Source organism: Herpailurus yagouaroundi, unplaced genomic scaffold (assembly GCF_014898765.1).
Source record: "Herpailurus yagouaroundi ecotype Mexico unplaced genomic scaffold, PumYag 192, whole genome shotgun sequence".
Classification (NCBI taxonomy): domain Eukaryota; kingdom Metazoa; phylum Chordata; class Mammalia; order Carnivora; family Felidae; genus Herpailurus; species Herpailurus yagouaroundi.
In genome coordinates, this window is record NW_024412423.1 from 24,714,764 (window position 1) to 24,736,890 (window position 22,127).

The 22,127-nt window shown below is 36.8% G+C and overlaps 1 protein-coding gene across 13 annotated transcripts in view; it reads right to left on the bottom strand.

Moving 5' to 3' along the window:
* The window catches only part of FAM13B (family with sequence similarity 13 member B), a 90,554-nt gene that overhangs the window by 43,810 nt on the left and 24,617 nt on the right, over positions 1 to 22,127 (bottom strand). For 9 of the 13 annotated variants that reach the window (XM_040444548.1, XM_040444546.1, XM_040444554.1 and 6 more), the window contains exons 5-8: positions 19,462 to 19,639; positions 19,015 to 19,156; positions 13,928 to 14,023; positions 10,459 to 10,619 (exon numbers count right to left, since the gene is read on the bottom strand). In XM_040444548.1, the coding sequence (XP_040300482.1) occupies positions 10,459 to 10,619; positions 13,928 to 14,023; positions 19,015 to 19,156; positions 19,462 to 19,639 (577 nt within the window). The remainder of the gene's footprint in view (positions 1 to 10,458; positions 10,620 to 13,927; positions 14,024 to 19,014; positions 19,157 to 19,461; positions 19,640 to 22,127) is intronic. The other 4 variants (XM_040444558.1, XM_040444557.1, XM_040444555.1 and 1 more) reach the window with 1 other exon arrangement.

Consider the following 22,127-nt stretch of genomic DNA (forward strand, 5'->3'; position numbering starts at 1 on the left):
GAAGTTCATTTCTGAAGGAAACATTGGGGAGAAAAATCACATATACGTGCACAAAAAGAGTTTAGCCATGGGTCCATTTCTAGTAGTTTCAAATGAGCTGAAAGTTAACACTTAGTGACTTCCGCAAAACAAAACAAAACAAAACAGAACAAAACAAAACAAAACAAGAAAAGATAAATGAAGGTCTTCCTCCAGAGTGCTTAAATGTCAACTAAGATTAAGTCTTTTTCTGATATTTTGCTACAATGATTTGTTGTTTATATTTTTCATTTCCTTTACAGGTTGCCTATTTAATTATTGAAGATCTATCTTTACATGGTCTGATCAGTTATATTTTCCTCAGTAATACTTGCAATTTCTAAGCTTACACACATTACATACTTACATGATTAGAAGTATTTTGTTTTTAATACCTGACAGTGTAGTATATCAAATGGTGTGAAGAAAACGTATAAATCCAACATCCTTCCCTTCCCCATTTAATTTGTGGCTTCTGGTGAGCTTTTCCTGTACTGTACACCAAAATCTCAACAAGTTCTAATTCTCAACTACTTAGTCCATCAGTCTGTTACTAAAGCCTAATACCATGTTTTAACTTTTGTGGGAGTATATATCCTCTGTTATTTTTCAAATCTGCCATTGTTAGGCAACTACTTACTTAACTTCTCAGAAAAATTTTCTCACCTTTTCCCATCAGATTAGATTATTAAAATGCTAATAGATACATGGATATAAGAAAACTTACTAGAAATGCAAATCTAAAGATTAAGATAAAATATATATAAATAATTATATATAAATAATTTTTAAAATAGCATGTTTTTATAATTATACACACACAGGCTAGTAAAGATTAAGCCAGAATGTGGAGGCTTTCTTACAACCCCTAAAACAAGGATTTGATCCATGGACCACCTATATCACACTGTCCTGGGGTGACAGTGCTATTTTATTGGAGATCTATACCCCACCCCAGACCCCAAAAACAATAAAGCAAAAATAAATAACATAGCACTGGCACAAGAAAAAACAAACAGAACAGAAATGTACCCATGAATACACACTTGATAAGGAACAAAGGTGGTACTACAGAAAGCAGGGAAAAGGGCAGTCTTTCCAAAAATGAGTACTCGGACAATTTGTTAACTCATATTGAAAAAAATAAGTTGGCACTGTCTCACACACAAGGACAATATAATATAATGTAGATTATACACCTAAACAAGAAATGTGAAGGTTCTGTAGAAGGTAATAGAAGGTTACCAGTAGGTAATTCTTAGAAGTAATAGAAGTTCTTAGAAGGTAATATAGGAATGTTAACTAAACTGAAATTGAAATTTTAAACGTAATAAAAAAATAAAATAAAATTTATTTTTATGGTAAAAAAAGATAATACAGAAATATATATTTAGAAAAAGATTTCTTAAACAGAACCCCAAAAGCACTAACCACAAAGGGAAAAGAACAGTAAACGTGAATGAAATTAAGAATCATTCTTCAGAAGACACAATATGAGAAGGAAAAGGCACAACATAAAAGGAAAAGATATTTCCAATGCATACTTTTAAAGGGCTCCTCCAATTCAACAAGGAAAAAAAACAGGAGAAAATAAAAAAACAGAACAGCTATTTCACAAAAGAATTAACTGATAATACACACATGAAAAGGGGATGAACCTATTAAAATGACAAGGAAATAATATTATATATCCTCCAAAACTGTTAATACCAAGTGTTGGCAAAGATGCGAAGCACTGGGAATGCTCATGCACTGTTTAGTGTAAATTGGGGCAAGCACTTTGGGAAACAATTTGGTAATATTTACAAAAGTTAAAAATCAAATTTATGTCTTCATGTACATGCATACGTGCACCAGAAGATGTATATAAGAATGTACACGACAGGGGCATGTGGGTGGCTCAGTTGGTTAAGCGTCGACTTTGGCTCGGTTCATGATCTCATGGTCCATGAGCTGTCATCGCAGAGCCCGCTCTGGATCTTCTGTCCCCCTTTCTGCCCCTCCCTCACTTGCACTTTTTCTCTCTCTCATAAAATAAACTTAAAAAAAAAAATGTACACAACAAAAATAAATAATCAACAAGTAAAAATAATCCAAAGGTCTGCCAATATTAAATTGGATCACTGATGTGTAATCTTAGGATGGAATACTTTACAGCAATAAAATGAACCACAATGACCTACGACATGGACAAATCTCACATACAATGTTTAGTGAAAGCAGCTGGATCAAAAATATATACACAGTGACATTTAATTTGCATAAAGCTAAAAACTAGTGTCAAAAAGTTAGCATAGTGGTTACCGTTAGAGGGGAGAGAAGAGATCAGGACTGTGAGACCTACTGGGGTGCTATCAGGGTTTATTCTAGATGCGGATGGTGGTTACAAAGATATGTGCTTTGACTAACTTGCTTTGCTATATACATTGATGCCTATTTCTGTGTGCATGATTTGTTTCCCAATTTTTTTTAAAGCTTTTAAAAAACAGATTTCTGAGGCCCTCCCAGAGGAGGTAGGGTCCAAAAGTCTACTTTTTTTTTTTTTTTTAATATTTATTTTTGAGAGAGAGAGAGAGAGAGAGAGAGAGAGAGAGAGAGACAGCACAAGCAGGAGAGGGGCAGAGACAAAAGGAGACACAGAATCCGAAACAGGCTCCATGCTCTGTCTAGGCTGTCAGCACAGAGCCTGATATGGGGCTCGAACCCACAAACCATGAGATCATGACCTGAGCTGAAGTCGGACATTTAACCAACTGAGCCACCCAGGCACTCCCCAAAAGTCTACATTTTTTTATAAATACCACTGACAATTCTTATCCATACTAGAAGTTAAAGTTGCTAGATTTATTTCTAGCTTCCAAAATGACTAAACTTTAATATAATCTTCCAGTTATCCAAAAAAGCAAAAAAAAAAAAAAAAAAAGCAAGAATTCTAATGGTCCTATATCGGATAGATCGACAGAGTTGATCTTTTGTTTCCTATCCCTTTTAAATGATACTGGGATTAAATTACAAATACATGTATATATGTATTTGTATATATCTATATGTAGTAATCAATGAGCTAGATTATTAGTGTAAGAGTAAAGGTTCTTTAGCCCTAAAGATATGGAGGGACGATCAAACAACTGCTTTCAACAGACCCTCTCCCTACCCCAAAAAGACTTAGTAAATAAATCAAATAGATTTTATACTTTATAAGTCAGATTGTCACTCACGAGGCTACAGAAGTTGACTGTACAAATTCGTTCTCTGACCTTGTAAAGGACAAAGGAATGATTTAGTTTTCAGACTTCAAAGAATTTATTATTTTCAGACTTAGCCAATTTCTTTGGGTAGAAAGCACTTATGCACAAACCATGGCTAACACACATCTATGGTTGTAAAAAGGATTTATCAATACAATTATGCCATCTGTAACAGCAACAAAATAGCACAGGAATCAAGAGGATGTGAGTTCTGATAAATAAAGACAAAAGAAAAATAACTGCTTACAAATTTAAAGTCAATTATTTAGGTACTATATGGACAGATGCCACAAAACCCACCTGATGGGGATTTTCACTAAACCCCCAAAGAAGACCAGACTAACAGAAGCAACAATAAATTACAAGGGTCATACATATTTTAAAGTCCTTAGTCAAGTATAATATTAAAAGATTACAAAAAAAAAAAAAAGAATACAGTCATTCTCTGACCTTTTTCTCCCTTCTGTTAACTCTATTTTTAAATCTGCCCACAAGCATGTAATCTTCTTGAGAGTATTACATAAAATCAATCTTGCAGCCATTTATTCCAATTATAAGTATTTTGTAATTCAAATACAGTGATCATAGGGAACTACTATTATTTTAATTTCTCAATTACAAATATTTAATGTTATAAATAACACTTCATAAAAGTACTGCAGCTCTGCTTCAATTAAATCTGATAAGGATCACTTTACCTGTGCAACAGAGCTCTGCAAGCCATTCTGAACCCATAGCATCTCCCAACAAAAACATCAGGTAAAGAGACTTCAAACACCATAAAGGATGGTGATGGGCTTATAAAAACTGCTGAGCAATTATCAGAGCTGCAGTCTAAACGGAAGCAGGCTGCAACATGAGGTCACTACTGACAAGGAGAGACCTAATCAAGAGTCCACAAATTTCTTCCCAAGTCTGTGCAATTTTTCAGGACACAGGGAAAAGGGGACAAAATTTTGAATCTAGGTAGCACTCCTGTAGAAATATTTAAGCCTACTCCAACATAAAGCAGAAAAACCAATCTGTTTGCATTAGTCATACTACCCTATCTGAAGATAGAAGTTATGACTAATATGAAATTGATAAAACAGTACACAAAAAGTACAATACTACTAATGTTCATTTGTTACCCATATTTAGAAAACCATTAGTGGTTAATTTTTCAAATCTAAAATTATGATAATTTCTATACTCCAAAACTATAATTTTAAAAACAATCATCTCAAAAGTAAATATATATTAAAACAAGAAAAATCATATATCCCTTTCAAGCCAAAAGCAAAAGCCTTTCTTCACTCTTCCTACTAACTTGGGAATACCCTATAACTATGATAAGAATAAAGTGAAAGATTCTTTACAACTAGAAAGTCAGTAAGTAATAGTAACTACAAGTCTTTAAAACATTAAATGCATCATTTATAGGGCAAGGGGAGGGAAAAGAAAGAGAACTTGTCAATATCTATTGTGCTCTGGTACTTTAAAACAATTTTTACTTTAATAGAACTTTCTTATGACCCAAAGCATAAATTCTACTTTTCCCTGCCCAACAATTCTGACACTTCCACAACGTACATTTTTCCTGAGCTGAAATCAAGTGTCAGACAGTTAACCAACTGAGCCACTCTGGCACCCCACATTTTCCTCCTCTTTAGTGGAACCTCGCTAGTGAAAACGTAATGGACTGCCAAACAAATATTTTGCAAATTACTGGATTCAATGGATGAAAGAAGGGAAATGTTATGACTACCTTTCTGAATCACCTGTAGTCAGTCAGCTGAGGGCCCATTTCCTCAACAATAAGGCATCCACAGAATGAATTTGTAGAGACTAATCTCAAAACCCTAAACTCAGAGCTCTTCCTCAAACACTACACCTTTTATCCTGTACTACACCCAAAAAGAACAAACCATCAGAAACCAATGAACTCACAAAAATAAAGCCGTAGCATCAACAGCCCATAAAAAGATACTGAAATTTTCATTTCTGAATTCCAAGGTTTACGAAGGCAAAGCACAATTATAAATGAACTTTATAAGAATGTAAGAATGCCAATTAATTTTTTTTTGAGAGAGAGAGAAAGAGAGTGAGAAAGAGCAAGTGCAAGTCAGGGAGGGGTAGAGGGGAGGAGAGAGAGAATTTCAAGCAAGCTCCACACCCAGAGCACAGTTTGATGTGGGACACAATCTCACAACTGTGAGATTATGACCTGAGCCTAAAACAATAGTCGGAGACTAAACCAAGTGAGCCACCCAGACGCCCCTGCCAATTAACCTTTTGATGTATAGTTCTGCAAACATGAGTATACATTAAAATTTACCTAGGGGCACCAAGGTGGCTTAATCAGTTAACCATCCAACCTCAGCTCAGGTCATGATCTTACGGTTTGTGGGTTTAAGCCCAGTGTAGGGCTCCGCACTGACAGCTGGGAGGCTTGAGCCTGCTTCAGATTCTTTGTCTCTCCGCCTCTCTCTCTGCCCCTCCCTGACTTGTGCTCTCTCACTCTCAAAAATAAATAAATAAGTGTTTTTTAAAAAATAAAAATAAAAAAATGGGGCATCTAGGTGGCTCAGTCAGTTGAGTGTATGACTTCGGCTCAGGTCATGATCTCGCGGTTCGTGGGTACAAGCTCCGCATCAGGCTCTGTGCTGACAGCTCAGAGCCTAGAGCCGGCTTCGGATTCTGTGTCTCCCTCTCTCTCTGCCCCTTCCTTGCTCATGTTCTCTCTCTCTCTCAAAAATAAATAAGCATTAAAAAACTTTTTTTTAATAAAAAAATAAAATTTACCTAAACCTGAAGCCTAGGTAAAATATATGAGGCACAAAATAAAAAAAAAAAAAAAAAAGTGAAAAACTTGTTCAGAACTCTCCTACCTCTGTAAATTTTTTCAAGGTAGATTCCCCTAAAATTTGTACATTTAAACAACAAAGGTAAATAACAGATAAGTATGTGCAGAGAGAGCAATAATTCTTTATCTACAGATACAGTCACTTTGGAAAGGATCTTGAGATTTTCATGGACCTCATGGATAAGATGAAGCCTCAGAAGCAACCTGGTTTTTACATATCCTAAACTACCTATACCTAACCCCCAGCATTTTTTCCACTCTGAAGGCAGTTCAAATCATCACAAAATAGGACTAATAGCAAATGATATACAGAAATAATGGATGCATAAACAGACTGATCAGTACAAATCCTACACAAATATTTAAACCACTGGTTCTCAAAGGGTGCTCTGTGAACAAAAAGACCAAAACTATTTTCATAACATTTGCCTTTTTCCACTGTGGTGACATTTGCATCAGGAAGCAAAATCAATGGTAGAAAAAAATGCTTGGGGTCTTAGCACAAATCCAGGCAAGTGGTACCAAACCATACCATGGCCATTGCATTCTTCACCACCCCTCACTTGTGATTTTTTAAAAAGGAGACCAATCCTTGATGAAGCAGCAGAAAAATTATTAATTTTATCTCAGCTCTGAGTATACTTCATTTTAGTACTTGGTATGACAAAAATGGGAAGTACACATAAAACACTTCTGAGGCATAGCATAGTACAATGTTTGTCTTGTTTGAGTTGACAGGTGAACTTGTATCATGGAACACCATTTTCATTGGAAAGGTCAGCTGACAAATTATGGTTATTCCAACCTGAATATCTGGCAGACATTTTCTCAAAAATGAGCAAGACTGCAACTTTAAGAAAAACAAGTGACAATACTGTTAAAATTTGAGTTTTCAAGCAAACATTTGAATTTTTGAAAACCCCTATCTTCATAAATTCAATAATGTCCCAGTACTTAAAGATGTTTTTGATACAATCAGTGGTGATATTAAAGAATGTGAATTCGGGGTGCCTGAGTGGTTCAATCAGTTGAGCATCCGACTCTTGAATTCAGCTCAGGTCACGATCCCAGAGTCGTGGGATCAAGCCCTGCATTGGGGCCCCACTCTGAGCATGGAGGCTGCTTAAGATTCTCTCTTGGGGTGCCTGGGTGGCTCAGTCAGTTGAGCATCAGACTCTGGCTCAGGTCACGATCTCACGGCTCGTGAATCTGAGCCCAGCATCAGGTTCACTGACAACAAAGAGCTTGCTTCAGATCCTCTGTCCTCCCCTATCTGCCCCTCCCCCAGTCATGCTGACTCTCTTAAAAATATACACTAAAAAAAAAATTCTCTTTCTCCCTCTGTCCTTTTCCCCTACTCGTGTGCATGCTCTTGCTCTAAAAATTAAAAAAATTCATTACATTAACATTTAATGGGTTTACTGCTACTTTAAAAAATATATAAATTTCAGTTTTGAGGCACCTGGGTGGCCTAATCAGTTCAGGGTCTGACTAAATTTCAGTTCAGATCATGATTTCACGGTTCATGAGATCGAGCCCTGTGTCAGGTTCTGCACTAAAAGTGCAGAGCCTGCTTGGGATTCTCTTTCTCCATCTTTCTCTGCCCCTCCTCTATTCTGTCTCTCTCTCAGAATAAATACATAAACAATAAAAAAAAAATATTCTCAATTTTAATTCCCAATAATGTAAATACCAATAGCCATAACCCCCAGAAACAAAAGTTCTTTGGGTTCTAAATAAATCTAAAGTGTAAAAAAAACTGAAAACTGCTGACTGAGAACTAATAAAGGAGGTGGAATTTATCAATAGAAAAACATAACAGCTGTGTTACATAAAAACAGCTGTATTACAGCTGCAAATACAAGCATCTTCCAAACTACAACCCAACAAAGCCATACTTCCAGTGGCTTAAATTTGCTGTTTTAATTTGTAACATGGTAAATGCCTACAGGTATAATCCACATTAACAAAGGTCTTGTAGTCATCAATAATTTTTAAGAATTTAACATGTGAAAACAAAAAATTTGATAACTGCTTTTTTAAACCATCATTAAATGTTTATTTGCCTGGGTGGCTCACCTGGTTAACCAACCAACTTGGGCTCAGGTCATGAGCTTATAGCCTGTGAATATGAACCCCATGGGGGACTCTGTGCTGATAGCTGAGAGCCTAAAACCTGCTTCAGACTCTGTGCCTCCCTCTCTCTCTGCCCTCCCCTGCTTGCGCTGTCTCCCTCTCAAAAATAAATAAATAAACATTGGGGGCGACTAGGTGGCTCAGTTGGTTAAGCGGCCGACTTCAGCTCAGGTCATAAATCTCACGGTTTGTGAGTTCAAGGCCCACGTCGGACTCTGCTGAGAGCTCAGAGCCTGGAACCTACTTCAGATTCTGTGTCTCCGTCTCTCTGTCCCTCCCTTACTCATGCTCTGTCTTCGTCTCTGCCTCTCCCTCAAAAATAAACTTTTTTTTATTTATTTTTAAAAAAAAATTTTTTTTAACGTTTATTTATTTTTTTGGGACAGAGAGAGACAGAGCATGAACGGGGGAGGGGCAGAGACAGAGGGAGACACAGAATCAGAAACAGGGTCCAGGCTCTGAGCCATCAGCCCAGAGCCCGACGCGGGGCTCGAACTCACGGACCGCGAGATCGTGACCTGGCTGAAGTCGGACGCTTAACCGACTGCGCCACCCAGGCGCCCCCTGTGAAAGTGATTTTTTAACTTTATTTAATTTTTACTGGTTCAAGTTTAAAATTTAAATAGCCACATGTAGCTAGTGGCCACTGTATTGGAAAGCATAACTCTAACTTAAAATAAAGAACATCCATTTATTTTATTTTTTTTAATGTTTATTTATTTTTGAGGGTGGGGGAATGGCGGGGGGAGGGAACAGAGGATCTGCAGCAGTCTCTACAGTGAGAGCGGAAAGCCCGATGTGGAGCTTGACCTCACAAACCACAAGTTCATGACAGGACCTGAAGTCGGCACTTAAGCAACTGAGCCACCCAGGTGCCCCAAGAACTCCCATCTGTCTTCTGTCTTTAGGTCCTGGAGAAAATACTGCTAATGGCAATATAAATCAGGCTGTATATTTTAAGCACTCTGGAAATACTTATAAAAGCCAAAGAAAAGTTCATCACTAGTTGAGCCAAATAAATGTATGCAAATAGTTCAGAAGAAGAAAGAAGGGGCCTAAGAACCTAAAAAGTTGATCAGTAGCAATTTAATACAGACAATCTAGCTAAAATAATTCAAAATTTCCAGAAAAAAGGACAGTAAATATATAATTGAGATATAGGTAAATAGTTTGGCATACTGTTTATAAATATCTTAATATAATTAAAGTTAAGAGCCCTAACCCCAAATAAATTAAAAGGGCTTATAAACATAGAATAGCACAAACAATGTTAAATCAAGGGCAAAAGAGTGAACAAGTTAATATACCATAATTGCAATCATGTTTGAAGAAATTATACATAATATACAAGGACCTAGAAGCTCACAAAGAAATTTAAGAGTTGTATTTGACAGTATGTATCTTAAATCACTTTATAATTTTTCTAAATGACAATGGATAGTTTATCCCTTTGGTATTAGGTAGTTTAAATGACATTTTGCCTTCTAATGCTTTTAAATCATTTCCTCTGCTTTTTAACTACCATTTTATTGAACACAGATTTAATGAAAAATATCTAGTGATCAAAAAAAAAAAAAAGACAACAACAAATTCTAGTGATCTCAATATATTGCTGTTCCCCTAATTAGAAAAGGGGGTTAGTAAGGGTTAGTAAACCATGAAACTTTACAGAGAAAAGCACAGAATTGAGCAATACCTAAAGCTGCAGACTTCTTGAATTCTCTAAAGCTTTCTAAACAGTGTGTCCAGTGGCCCAAGCTATGCATTAAGACAGTGACTGTATCCTACCACACCTACCAAGTTTATATAGTATGCCATGTAAACAGTATCACTTCATACCTGAAATAAGACTGGAAAGCACTATAGTAATGCATCACAGAGTTCTCTCTTTACAGCCTACTTCTAGCCTAGAACTTGGAAATACAAGTCAATTCACTTCCAAAGGTTCTGAAAATTTACCCAACCCAACTAACACACTAATACAAAAACAAACTTTAAGAAGAAATGTAAAAGTTCTATTTCGAAAGAAAAGTGTAATTGCTAATACTTGAAATTTCCTTATCAAGTTTGCTTAAAATTTTCTTGTTGCTCTTTTCCATACATAAACCAATCTTTTACATATTGTTACAATTTGTGTGATTTACTGCTTCAGTGAATCTACACCTAGAATAAAAATCTTAAAAGCTAAGGTTCTTTCAACTGAAATAATACCTTGTTGATGCTGTAACACTATTTGGTTCCAGGATGTTTTCAGTCATCCTTAACTGTACCACCTCTGCCATATCACTTGATTTTTCTGCACCCTCTTCTGGAAGTTCTTCTATATGTTCCAGCTTTTCATCTTCCTCTTCTTCCTCAGAAAGCTCATTAACCTACATAAACAAGACAAAATTGACAATTAAAATTTAATGAAACTTTTAACTGACATTATATAAGATATACTATTCTAAGAAAATTTAAGACACAGACAACTCATTTTTTACTTCATTTCCTAGGACCAATTTTTCCAAAGGAATAAGTAATTGCCAACTTTTCCATATTTGAAGAAAACCTCAAACCAAATGTAACATTTTAAAACACAAAATAATGATTGCGTTAGCATATCACTAGGAATATGAGTAAGACCACACACCATGGAAAGCCTGCACACTGTAGTTAGTTAACATTAAGAAAGCTTCATTTCCTAACCAATCAGTTTTATAAACTGAATAGTTACAAAGATTTCTTTTCTTTTTTTTTTTTTTTAACGTTTATTTATTATTATTTTTGGGACAGAGAGAGACAGAGCATGAACGGGGGAGGGGCAGAGAGAGAGGGAGACACAGAATCGGAAACAGGCTCCAGGCTCCGAGCCATCAGCCCAGAGCCCGACGCGGGGCTCGAACCCACGGACCGCGAGATCGTGACCTGGCTGAAGCCGGACGCTTAACCGATTGCGCCACCCAGGCGCCCCTGAATAGTTACAAAGATTTCTAACTGACCTCTCCAATTTCCAGGTACATTTAACAAGTGATGTTAACACAGAGTAAATGTTGGAAAAGGGCAGAGTAATTTTGCCTTAAGGTGTTAAGTATGTTTTAGAAACTGTCAACTAACTTCTAAACGATTCAGATGGAATTTTTCAAGACGAGATTGGACCTTACAAAAGGGAACTCACTAATTTGGTCATTAAGCACAACTCAAAGGTGATAATTCTGTTTCTGGCAGGGGCTATAAAATGTCTTCCATTATCAAACTGGCTACATAAGTAAACAATCACGCTAATAAAAAGACCGTGAATAATATTAGAGAAGGAAAACCAACAAAATATTCTTTTCTTTAAATGTTCATTTATTTATTTAATTAGTTATTTATTTTGAGAGAGAGACAGAGGGGGGAGAGAGAGAGAGAGAGAGAGAGAGAGAGAGAGAGAGAGAGAGAGAGAATGAATGCATGCAAGAGCAGGGGAGGTCCACAGAGAGAAGGAGGGAATCCCAAGCAGGCTCTGCACTGTGATCAAGGAGTCCCATGTGGAGCTTGATCCCACGAATCGTGAAATCGTGACCTGAGCCGAAATCAAGAGTCAGAAGCTTTAACCAACTGAGCCATGAAGGCTCCCCCAAAACAAAATATTTTCAAATGAGGGACACCTGCTTGGGATTCTCCCTCTCCCTCTCTTTCTGCTCCTTCCCGGCTCACGTGCACCCTCGCCCACTCTCTCTCCCAAAATAAGTAAACAAACTTCAAGAAGTATTTTTTTTCCCATATAAGAAATAAATTTTAAAGCTATCTCAAAGAAGACATTAGCCATAAACTGCTTTAACACCTTTTATAATTTAATACTAGTCATTAAAGGGGCGCCTGGGTGGCTCAGTCAGTTGGGTATCTGACTTTGGCTCAGGTCATGATCTCACAATCCGTGAGTTCAAGCCCCACGTAGGGGTCTGTGCTGACAGCTCAGAGCCTGGAGCCCGTTTCAGATTCTGTGTCTCCCTCTCTCTCTGCCCCTCCCCTGTTCATGCTCTGTCTTTCTCTGTCTCAAAAATAAATAAACGTTAAAAAATAAAAAAAATAAAAAAAATACTAGTCATTAAAAACACTTGAGCAGTAAAAGTATACCTTTGTCCATTCCAGCCAAATGCACTGGAAATACCTGGGATAAATTTACCACTACGTGTAACAGTAGTGTTCTTCCCAGGCAAACATAGTTGATAAAATATCCTCAGAAAGCAGACTTTAACCAGAAGAAAGGCAATTTTCCTGTGATATTCTACAACACTCCTAATCAACCAGTACAGACTGCCCGCTTTCAAGCATAATACAATAAGTACTCAAAAGCCAGCTTTGAAGGCAGAAAAATATATGTTCACATCCCTACTGTGCCCTTAACTATCTCTCAACTTACTAAATTCTCTAGGCCTATGAATAAAATGAAGATGCTATATATACTACCTCCCTCATAAGGCTAGTTGAAAGGATTAAATACTACACGCTAAACTCTCCTACAGTGTCTATACATAAAAAGCAGTAAATAATAGCTATCATTATAACCGGAACTGTTATTTCTATAGAGCACAGAGCCTTATTTCTACATGTAATATCACTTTTTATTAGAAAGAAAGACCGTATATGCCATCCAAACCACCTAAAGCAGGAGCTCTCAAACATTAGTCTATTAAGGTCACTGGTCAGCTAGGTCTCTAAAAATTCATTATTAACAACACTTAATGACTGCAATTTGTGAACTACTGACTTTATAAATAAAGCATATACAGCAGATTCTGCTGAAATTGTTGTGCCTGTAAATGCCAGCCCTCATCTATTTCCAATCAAGTAGAAGAGTGGTGAAAAAAACTAAAAATCAGTAAGTAACTGATTATGAACTGAGGTAAGATTTATACACAAAGGTGAAAATTTCACGATAGATGAGTTTTTAAACTGAATCAAATGGAGAAGTATCTTCATTTTCCACATATGTATTTAATACATTAATGAAATTGAAGAGCATACTTAATATCTACCTGGTAACTGAAGAAAAAAATATTAAACAGCAAGAAAATACTATTTTCAGAAGTATTAAATGGGAATTACCATGGTTGATCAATATAGGCTTGGCCACCACAGTAGAGTATGGAAAAAAAAATTTAAGATGACTATTTAAACTGAAAACATTTATTCAGTCCACAATTTTTGGTACAGAGGTATTGCTATTTTAATATGTTACAGTATATGTTTTTAAAAATAAGTTTGTGCCTACAGTCAATAGCTCTTGGGAACTACAAATACCTTACCACTCATTTATATTGAATATATTATACTCAATTCAATAAGCTTTATGTAAACTAAGTGACAATGTTCAGTAGTTTCAACAATAATCATCCAATAAGATATGACATGAACAGTAACCTAATGGGATTTTCTTTTGCCCCCTCCCATCTCCCAGGCCTCCCAATGTAACTTCCTACAGTAATAACTGACTAACTTGGTTTGGGTAATAAGCATTAAAAACTTAAAAATGTTCCCTGTCATCCCACACTTCAAAAGTTCTTGATCCTCTCCTTGTCACCTCAACATTCTGCTTATTAATGTGTCTATCTATTCCTAAGTTATTAAGAACCTGTCCTATATATGCAGCTGCCTCAACTCCACTTAATGGAAAACAACTTACTCCACTTAATGGAAACCCCTCATCCATACTTACATCTCTTCTTTCTTTGACTGCTGTAATTCCCTTCTCTAGGGCCTCGTGAAATGCCTGCTCTCCAGACTCCAGCTTGTGGAGAACGCTGCTACCTGCCTTCTCAAATGTATAAAGAAACATAATTATCACCTACATCTTCAAACCACTCTACTGAATTTGCATTCACGTAGGGATCCCATACAAAGAACCTGTCCACCGACTCTGGGTCATTTCTCAAACACTCCCTAGTCATCATGTCAGTCATCTCTCTCATACTATTAATAGAAATATCTACCACCTTGAAAAGGTTCTGACAGCCAAATACTTGCATTAATGGATGAAACTCCAAAGGAAAAGAGCACTAGTTAACTTTGCTTCTTTCAAATATCAATATCAGAAGAAAAATAAAGCACTGCAAGGATGGGCCAAGTATGCCCACATCTTTAAATATGGGGATAAGAAATTAGCACATTTAAGTTAGGTCAACTTAAAAATATAACCAAAATAGGGGTGCCTGGGTGGCTCACTCAGTTAGGCGTCCAACTTCAGTTCAGGTCATGATCTCACAGCTCACAGGTTCGAGCCCCATGTTGGGTTCTGTGCTGATAGCTCAGAGCCTAGAGCCTGCTTCAGATTCTGTGTCTCCCTCTCTCTCTACCCCTCCCCCCTTCACATTCTGTCTCTTTCTCTCAAAAATAAATAAACTTTAAAAATATACATACAACCAAATTGTGCTAAGTTGGAAGAAATTTTACTTTCACTCAATACATTACCAATTCAGCCTCACAAGTCAAACTGAAGTTACCAAATCTGCTTTAAAGAAAATAAATTTTCAGGTATCTGTCCTACTATTGTAACCTGTTTATAGTATAGAAATATCATAGAAATAGTTAAGAAAACAAATTCTGGTAATCAGTAATATAAAACAAAATAATTAAATATACATCACTCTCTCTTAGGACTCACAGCACTAATCCATTATTGATCATATTCTATTCAATATGCTAACATCTTCTTTTCTATCCACGGGCAAACCTGCAGAATTCACCATTATGTGCTGGTGTTAACTAACCACCATTCTATCTAATGTAAAGCACAACATATTTTAAGTCAATTCTGCTAGTGCTTAAAGAAATATATGCATTTGGATGCCTAGGTGGCTCAGCTGGTTGAGCATCCAACTACAGCGCAGGCCATGATCTCACAGTTCATGGGTTCAAGTGCCACATCAGACTCTCTGCTGACACAGCTTAAAGCCTGGAGCCTACTTCAGATTCTGTGCCTCCCTCTCCCTCTGCCCCTCCCCTGCTCACACTCTTTCTCAAAAATTAATACACATTAAAAAAATTTTTTAAATACAAGTGAATTACATGAGAGTTATTTCAATGTACATAAAGAAGACAGAGGATAGCAGAAATATCAGAGAATTACACAACAACATAAAACAGTCAAGATATACCCTGAAGACTTTAGAGCTGTCTAGATATAAATATTAGGACAAACTGGCATCATCAGTTTCTTAGAATTCAAATCTTCTCAAGAAATGTAAAAGATGAGTAACACAAACACATTCATATTATTTCACTTTGAGCAGCCATTAATTTTATCTAAATAAATTACTAAAACATTATTAATTTTTTTAATTTTTTTAATGTTTATTTTTGAGAGAGAGACAGAGCGCCAGCAGGCGAAGAGCAGAGAGAGACACAGAATCCGAGGCAGGCTCCAAGCTCTGTGCTGTCAGCACAGAGCCTGACATGGGGCTTGAACCCAAGAACTATGAAATCATGACCTGAGCTGAACTTGGATGCTTAACCCACTGAACCACCCAGGTGCCCCAAATTTCTTTAAAGATTTTATCATGTTTGGGGTGCCTAGGCGACTCGGTCGGTTAAGCATACAACTCTCAATCTCAGCTCAGGTCATGATCTCCCGGTTCGTGGAATCGAGCCCCACATTGGGCTTTGGGCTAACAGCATGGAGCCTACTTGGGAGAGTCTCTCTCCCTCTTTCTCTGCCTCTTCCCCACTCTCTCATGTGCATGCATATGTGTACATACACTCTCTCTCAAAATAAACTCTAAAAAACAAAAAAACTAAAATTAAATCAAGATTTTATCTTTTTAAAGTAATCTCTACACCCAACATAGGGCTCAAACTTACAACCTTGAAATCAACAGTCATACACTCTACCTACTGAGCCAGCCAGGCACCACTAAACTAAAACAATTTAAGGAAAAGAAAAGTGGCACACAGAATTCCCAAAAATGGGATTTCTTACAGGCATCAAAGACATTACAGATTTGGTGCACCTGGGTGGCTAAGTCGGTTGAGTGTCTGACTCTAGATTTTGGCTCAGGTCATGATCCCAGGGTTGTGGGATTCTCTCTCTCCCCCCCTCTCTGTTTCTCTCCCCTGCTTGCACTCTCTCTCTAAAATTAAAAAACAAACAAACAAACAAAACTGGGGCACCTGAGTGGCTCAGTCATTTAAGTGTCCAACTTCAGCTAAGGTCATGTTCTTGCGGTTCACGAGTTCGAGCCCCACATCAGGCTCTGTGCCAACAGCTCAGAGCCTGGAGCCTGCTTCAGATTCTGTGTCTCCCTCTCTTTCTGCCCCTCCCTCCCACACTCTCTCTCTCTCTCAAAAATAAATAGACATTAAAAAATCAAAAAATAATGAAATAAGACATTAAAGTTTTAAGGCATATCTATCTCCTTGTCCTCTTCTCTTCTTGTCATTTTCTTTAAAGCCAAGAATAATTTTGAAGAGATGTGTCAGTTCTTTATTCTAACCAAAATTTTAAATTAGCAACAGCATATAACAGTTGGGAAGTTCAAAAAATATGCCAAAAATTCCAAGGATCACTATTCTGGCTACAAGTTCTACCCACTTGACTTACTTCACAATGGTATACATATGCAGTTTTCATCCCCAGTTTACACATTACAAACTGTAATTTGGCTTGTTACTGTTTCCTTAAAGTACATGATACTTGAAAAGAAACAGGAGAGAGTGAGAGAGGAAGGAAGGAAAAGGGAGATAGAAAGAGGGAAGGAAAATCAAAGGTATAAATGCTTATGTGAAGAAAACATTAAAAAATAAGGAAGATCTCAACTCCAAATATTAAAAACTCTTGTTCATAAAAGTCCACAACAGTAAAGAAACTCTTTATAAAAAAAAAAAGATAGACTATGTGGGAAAACTCCTAATTCACATTATCAGAACCAAGGTCAGTAAGAATTCATAAAAATCCGTATGATAAACTACCTTTCAAAAGATGCTATTTCATAATCTAATAGCAAATTAAAAGAAGCCACCCAATGTGCATCAATAGTGACCATATAATTAATCATCAGAACCTGGATATATGTAAGAGTGAAAAGGCAAGCTACTAATAATTACACGAGAAGCAGATATAAACCAGGACTCTTCTAAGAAAATGGGGTGTACTATCACCTTTTCAAGTGGAGATCAGTACTATACATGAAATAAATTATAATGGTACATCCATACAATAGGGAACTTTGCAGACATAAAAACACAAGAGTATTGTCTCTATATTCCAATAAGAAAAGAGTTCCAAAATAAACTGTTAACAGATTAAAAAAAACAGGGGGTGCCCGGGTGGCTCAGTCAGTTAAGCGTCTGACTTCGGCTCAAGTCATGATCTCATGGTCCATGGGTTTGAGCCCCATGTAGGGCTCTGTGCTGACGGCTCAGAGCCTGGAGCCTGCTTCGGATTCTGAGTCTCCCTCTCTCTCCTTCCCCACTCTCACACTCTCACACTCCCTTTCCCTCCCTCCCTCCCTCCCTCTCTCTCTCCCCCCTCTCAAAAATAAACATTAAAAAAAAAAATTTTAAATAAAAACAACAACCACAAAATGATGGTGCAGAACTGTGTGTGGTATGCTACCTTCCTCTTAAAAAACTGTGAGGAGGGGCATCTGGGTGGCTCAGTCTATTAAGCGTCGGACTTCAGCTGAGATCATGATCTCAGTCTGGGAGTTCAAGTCCTGGGTCACGCTCTGTGCTGACAGCTCAGGGCCTAGAACCTACTTTGGATTCTGTGTCTCCCTCTATCTCTGCCCTTCTCCAGACTTCATTCTGTCTCTCTCAAAAATAAGTAAACATTAAAAAAACAAAAACAAATAAAAAACAAAAACAAAAAACTGTGAGGCAATATTTGCTTACATTTGCATAAAGAAACTCTGGAAAAAGACATAAAAAACCAACGTGGGGGGGAGTGGGTATGAGTAAAAGCAAGAAATTTTACTAAATATTTTTTTTAACCAGGTGAATTACTCATTAAAAAAGTAGCAGCCCCACCCCATGACCACAATATAAGTAACTTCATAGGTTTTAACCTAATAAAAGTTTGACAAATCATTTCACTTACAAACAAAATAAAAACCTCCACATAGACCTAAATCACAAATTCTAAGCGTGAAAAGTCTGGATTAATATGGTTTTACAATAAATTAGTCACTCTGCATCAATATTCTCATTTCAGGAAGGAGACAATAACTAGGTCCTGTACAATCTCAACCAACAACAAAATATAATGTAGTTGGAAAAATGGATGTTAATTTTCCAGAGTCACAAGAGTTAAAACACTACCTGCAACCTCAACTTTTACTCTTGATGCTTCCCATTAATGACAATGATTGCACTGCTCTATTGATGCTACTTCCATCAAGAAAAACTTTCTATTTTTTAAAGTATATGTGAACTTTGTATTGAATCTCTCCCTCTACCTTCTATTTCTCACCTTTTGTCTACATTCTTCTATGCTAAGTTTCTTTGCAAAAGCAAAAAACCACCCTATTCTTACAAAATAAACAATGCCTATAAAAACATACAAACCTCAAAAATACCTAACATATAGTCACAGTCTGGTTTCAATGCCTTTTCCATATTACTCAAATTGAAAACAAGAACTTAAGAAACATAATCACATTCATATATTACATGGATGTGTTACCTATGATTACATATAATAACCAAGACAACTGCTTTGTTTAGTACTTAAAAATTCCACCTGAGTTTGTGCCAAGCCCTAAAGAGTATATTCTTTAAAAATTCTTCAAGTATCTAAAATATTCTCACCTGTTCAGTAATTGAACTCAAATCATTAGATGAGAAATCTTCCTCTTCATTCTCAAAAAACTCATAGTAATTTTCCAGAAGTCCAGCCATTATCCTGCTCACTATTTCTTGCTCTTTCAGATCTTCCACATCTGTGTAAATGCTAAGAATAAAAGTCCAAATTGAACTGAGAGTCCTTATATCAAATACAGGTAAAATTAGAAGACAACCAATGAGTCACTTTATAAACCTGAGCAATTTATGTCATCATTCTGTGCCTCAGTTTTCCCATCTGTAAAGCCTACCTAATTTGTACCCTCTTCACAGAAATGCTGGGAGGATTAATCAGATCTACTATAAAAAATAATGGTTCACCCAGCAACCTATGATCCTTGGGAGATAGTATAATGACTCTATTTCACAAATTCAGTATTTTTTGATTACACAAAAATTGGGGGAAAAACTTACTGGAAGACATCTGGACCAAAGACAGCAGCCAGAGAGTTTGCAGACCAAATTTCTTCATGATGTGATGCTACATTGGCTAAAAATCTACACAGAAACTTTAACAAACTGTAATTAACAGGTGGAAGCTGTTGTAAAAGGAACCTCAACTTTCTTCCAAATTCATCTTCATTATTATAATCTATAAAACATAATGACAGGTTTTTTTAATGAAGTAAAAGCAAAGCTCAGATATTTTGCCAGGTTCACATTACTCCACCCACATCACCTTTTTTACTATAACAATTCAAAACCTCTTCACTTCCTCTACCAGGAGCCAAATGCCTTAGGGCTTTGCATTTCACTTATTAAGGGGAAGAGAAGAGTTAGAGAGAAGGAACTCAACCCTTCAATTGCTGAAGGACGTTTTCCTCATCTATTACTCATCAGCACAAATTCTCTAATTTATTTTTTTTCAATTCTCATCATACTGTTTTTTGCATGACAGTACCTGTGTTTCCAAATCAGTGCCAACTCTAAGAAGTCAAAATGCACTGGCTAATGCTAATCAATGCCAACTATGAATGAACAAAGAAGATTTAACCAACAAATAGAATCAGTGACACTTTTCCACTTGGATGAATGGGCAAAGAGGAAGGAACAGGGTGTAAGTAACTTTCTTCCTCCCCTAACATCCTGAAAAGAACTAAATAAAGAAGAATTCCACTTAACTGTTTTTCTCTAAATTGATGTTGCTTTCTGTTTATGAAGTTAATTTATGAGTGACAGAAGCTAGGCCCTGTGTTAATCATGTCACTGAATTTTCATTAATAGAAACTTAGGCCTATAGCATCCCGTGATTGGTGAGGGTCTCACTTAGGAGAGTGAATTTCTCACATATACCCTCCAAATGAAGTAATTTAATGCTTCAATAGTGAAAATTAACCCAATTATGTTTCACTACATATTTTTCTTCAGATTTTTAAAATTAATTTACAGAAAAATTATAGGTAAAAAGGTTATGGTCAAAATATTGGCCAACTCTGCAAAAAACACTTAAGCCTAAGCTTATCAGGAAAGGTTATAGTCACATGAGTTTTACTTAAAATTTAAAATACAACGAATACCAATTCTTCTATATTGATAATACTACCAACTGTCCATTCAAGTACAATACTTTGATTTCTTAACTGAATGAAAAAGTCCCTAGAATGTTTTTTTAAACCACCATGGCTACAGGTGGTGGAAATGTTAACAACCTAAGCATTTAGCAGCAAAGGGTTATTTTTAAAAATCATGGTTATCAACTCAAAAAATATATGCAAACAATATTATCAATATACTGACTGCAACAATAACACTAACAAATTCTACATAACACCCTCCCTAGCTTTTCGGCACTTATCATCTGACACACGCATATATTTAGTTTATTTATCATCTATTTTTCCTCTGTCTCTGCTAAGTCCTTTAGAAGTTTAGCTCTGTGATGGCAGAGGTTTTTATCCAATTTTGTTCACTGATGCACTCCCAGAATCTGGAAGACTGCCTAGCATATAGCAGGTATTAAACAAATATTAGTTGGATAAGCTAAATGAATACACAATAATGGGGCAAAAAGCTGAACTACTAAAACATTGGCTGTGATGGAGTGGTAATGCTGTTTTTTACTTGAAATACTGTCCATGTTGCTCTACTTTTGATTGTACACATTTCCACTATACAAAAATATTTATAACTGCCAGGCTGCTTCTTCTATTTTTTTAAATGATTATTTATATATCTTGAGAGAGAGGGGGCACTGCCAGAGGGAGAGAAAGTGAGAGGGAGAGAGAATTCCAAGCAGACTCCTCCCTGTTAGTGCAGAGCCCCACTTGGGGCTCAAACTCACAAACCGAACTGTGAGATCGTGACCTGAGCCGAAGTCGGATGCTTAACCGACTGAGCCACCCAAGCGCCCCCAGGCTGCTTCTTCTAAAGTCTTCAAATAAGGCAGAGCAGCATTTCAAAATATATACAGCTATAAAATACACACCTGCTTGAATTTCTTTCCTCTTGAACCTACTTCGGAATTAAATTATATACAGAAAAAATAGATGTATCAAAGAAGTTTATCCTAACTAGCAATTCTTTCAAGCACCTAAGCATTTTTTGAAAATGTTACAACAAATTCACAAAACTAAAAGTCTTGTTTTCTAACAAAACGTAACATATAAGTAGCTGGACATATCATGGTCTAAAACAATGACTGTCAACATTTGACAATGAATGGAATGGTAGTTATGACCTGGGGGAAAGGGATGACAGTGGGTAGACGCGAGGGATCTTGTTAAACATCCTAAAATTCACAAGACGGTCCCTTATAATAAAGAATTATCCAGCCTAAAATATCAACAGTACCAAGGTTTTGAAACTCTGGTCTAAACAAAAAGTCTAACCACACCAGAAATGCCACACTGCAGTGTCTTGCTATCACAGAAAACAAAAATGACTTTTTTAAAAACACAAATGTCGGGGCGCCTGGGTGGCGCAGTCAGTTAAGCAGCCGACTTCAGCCAGGTCACGATCGGTCCGTGAGTTCGAGCCCCGCGTCGGGCTCTGGGCTGATGGCTCAGAGCCTGGAGCCTGTTTCCGATTCTGTGTCTCCCTCTCTCTCTGCCCCTCCCCCGTTCATGCTCTGTCTCTCTCTT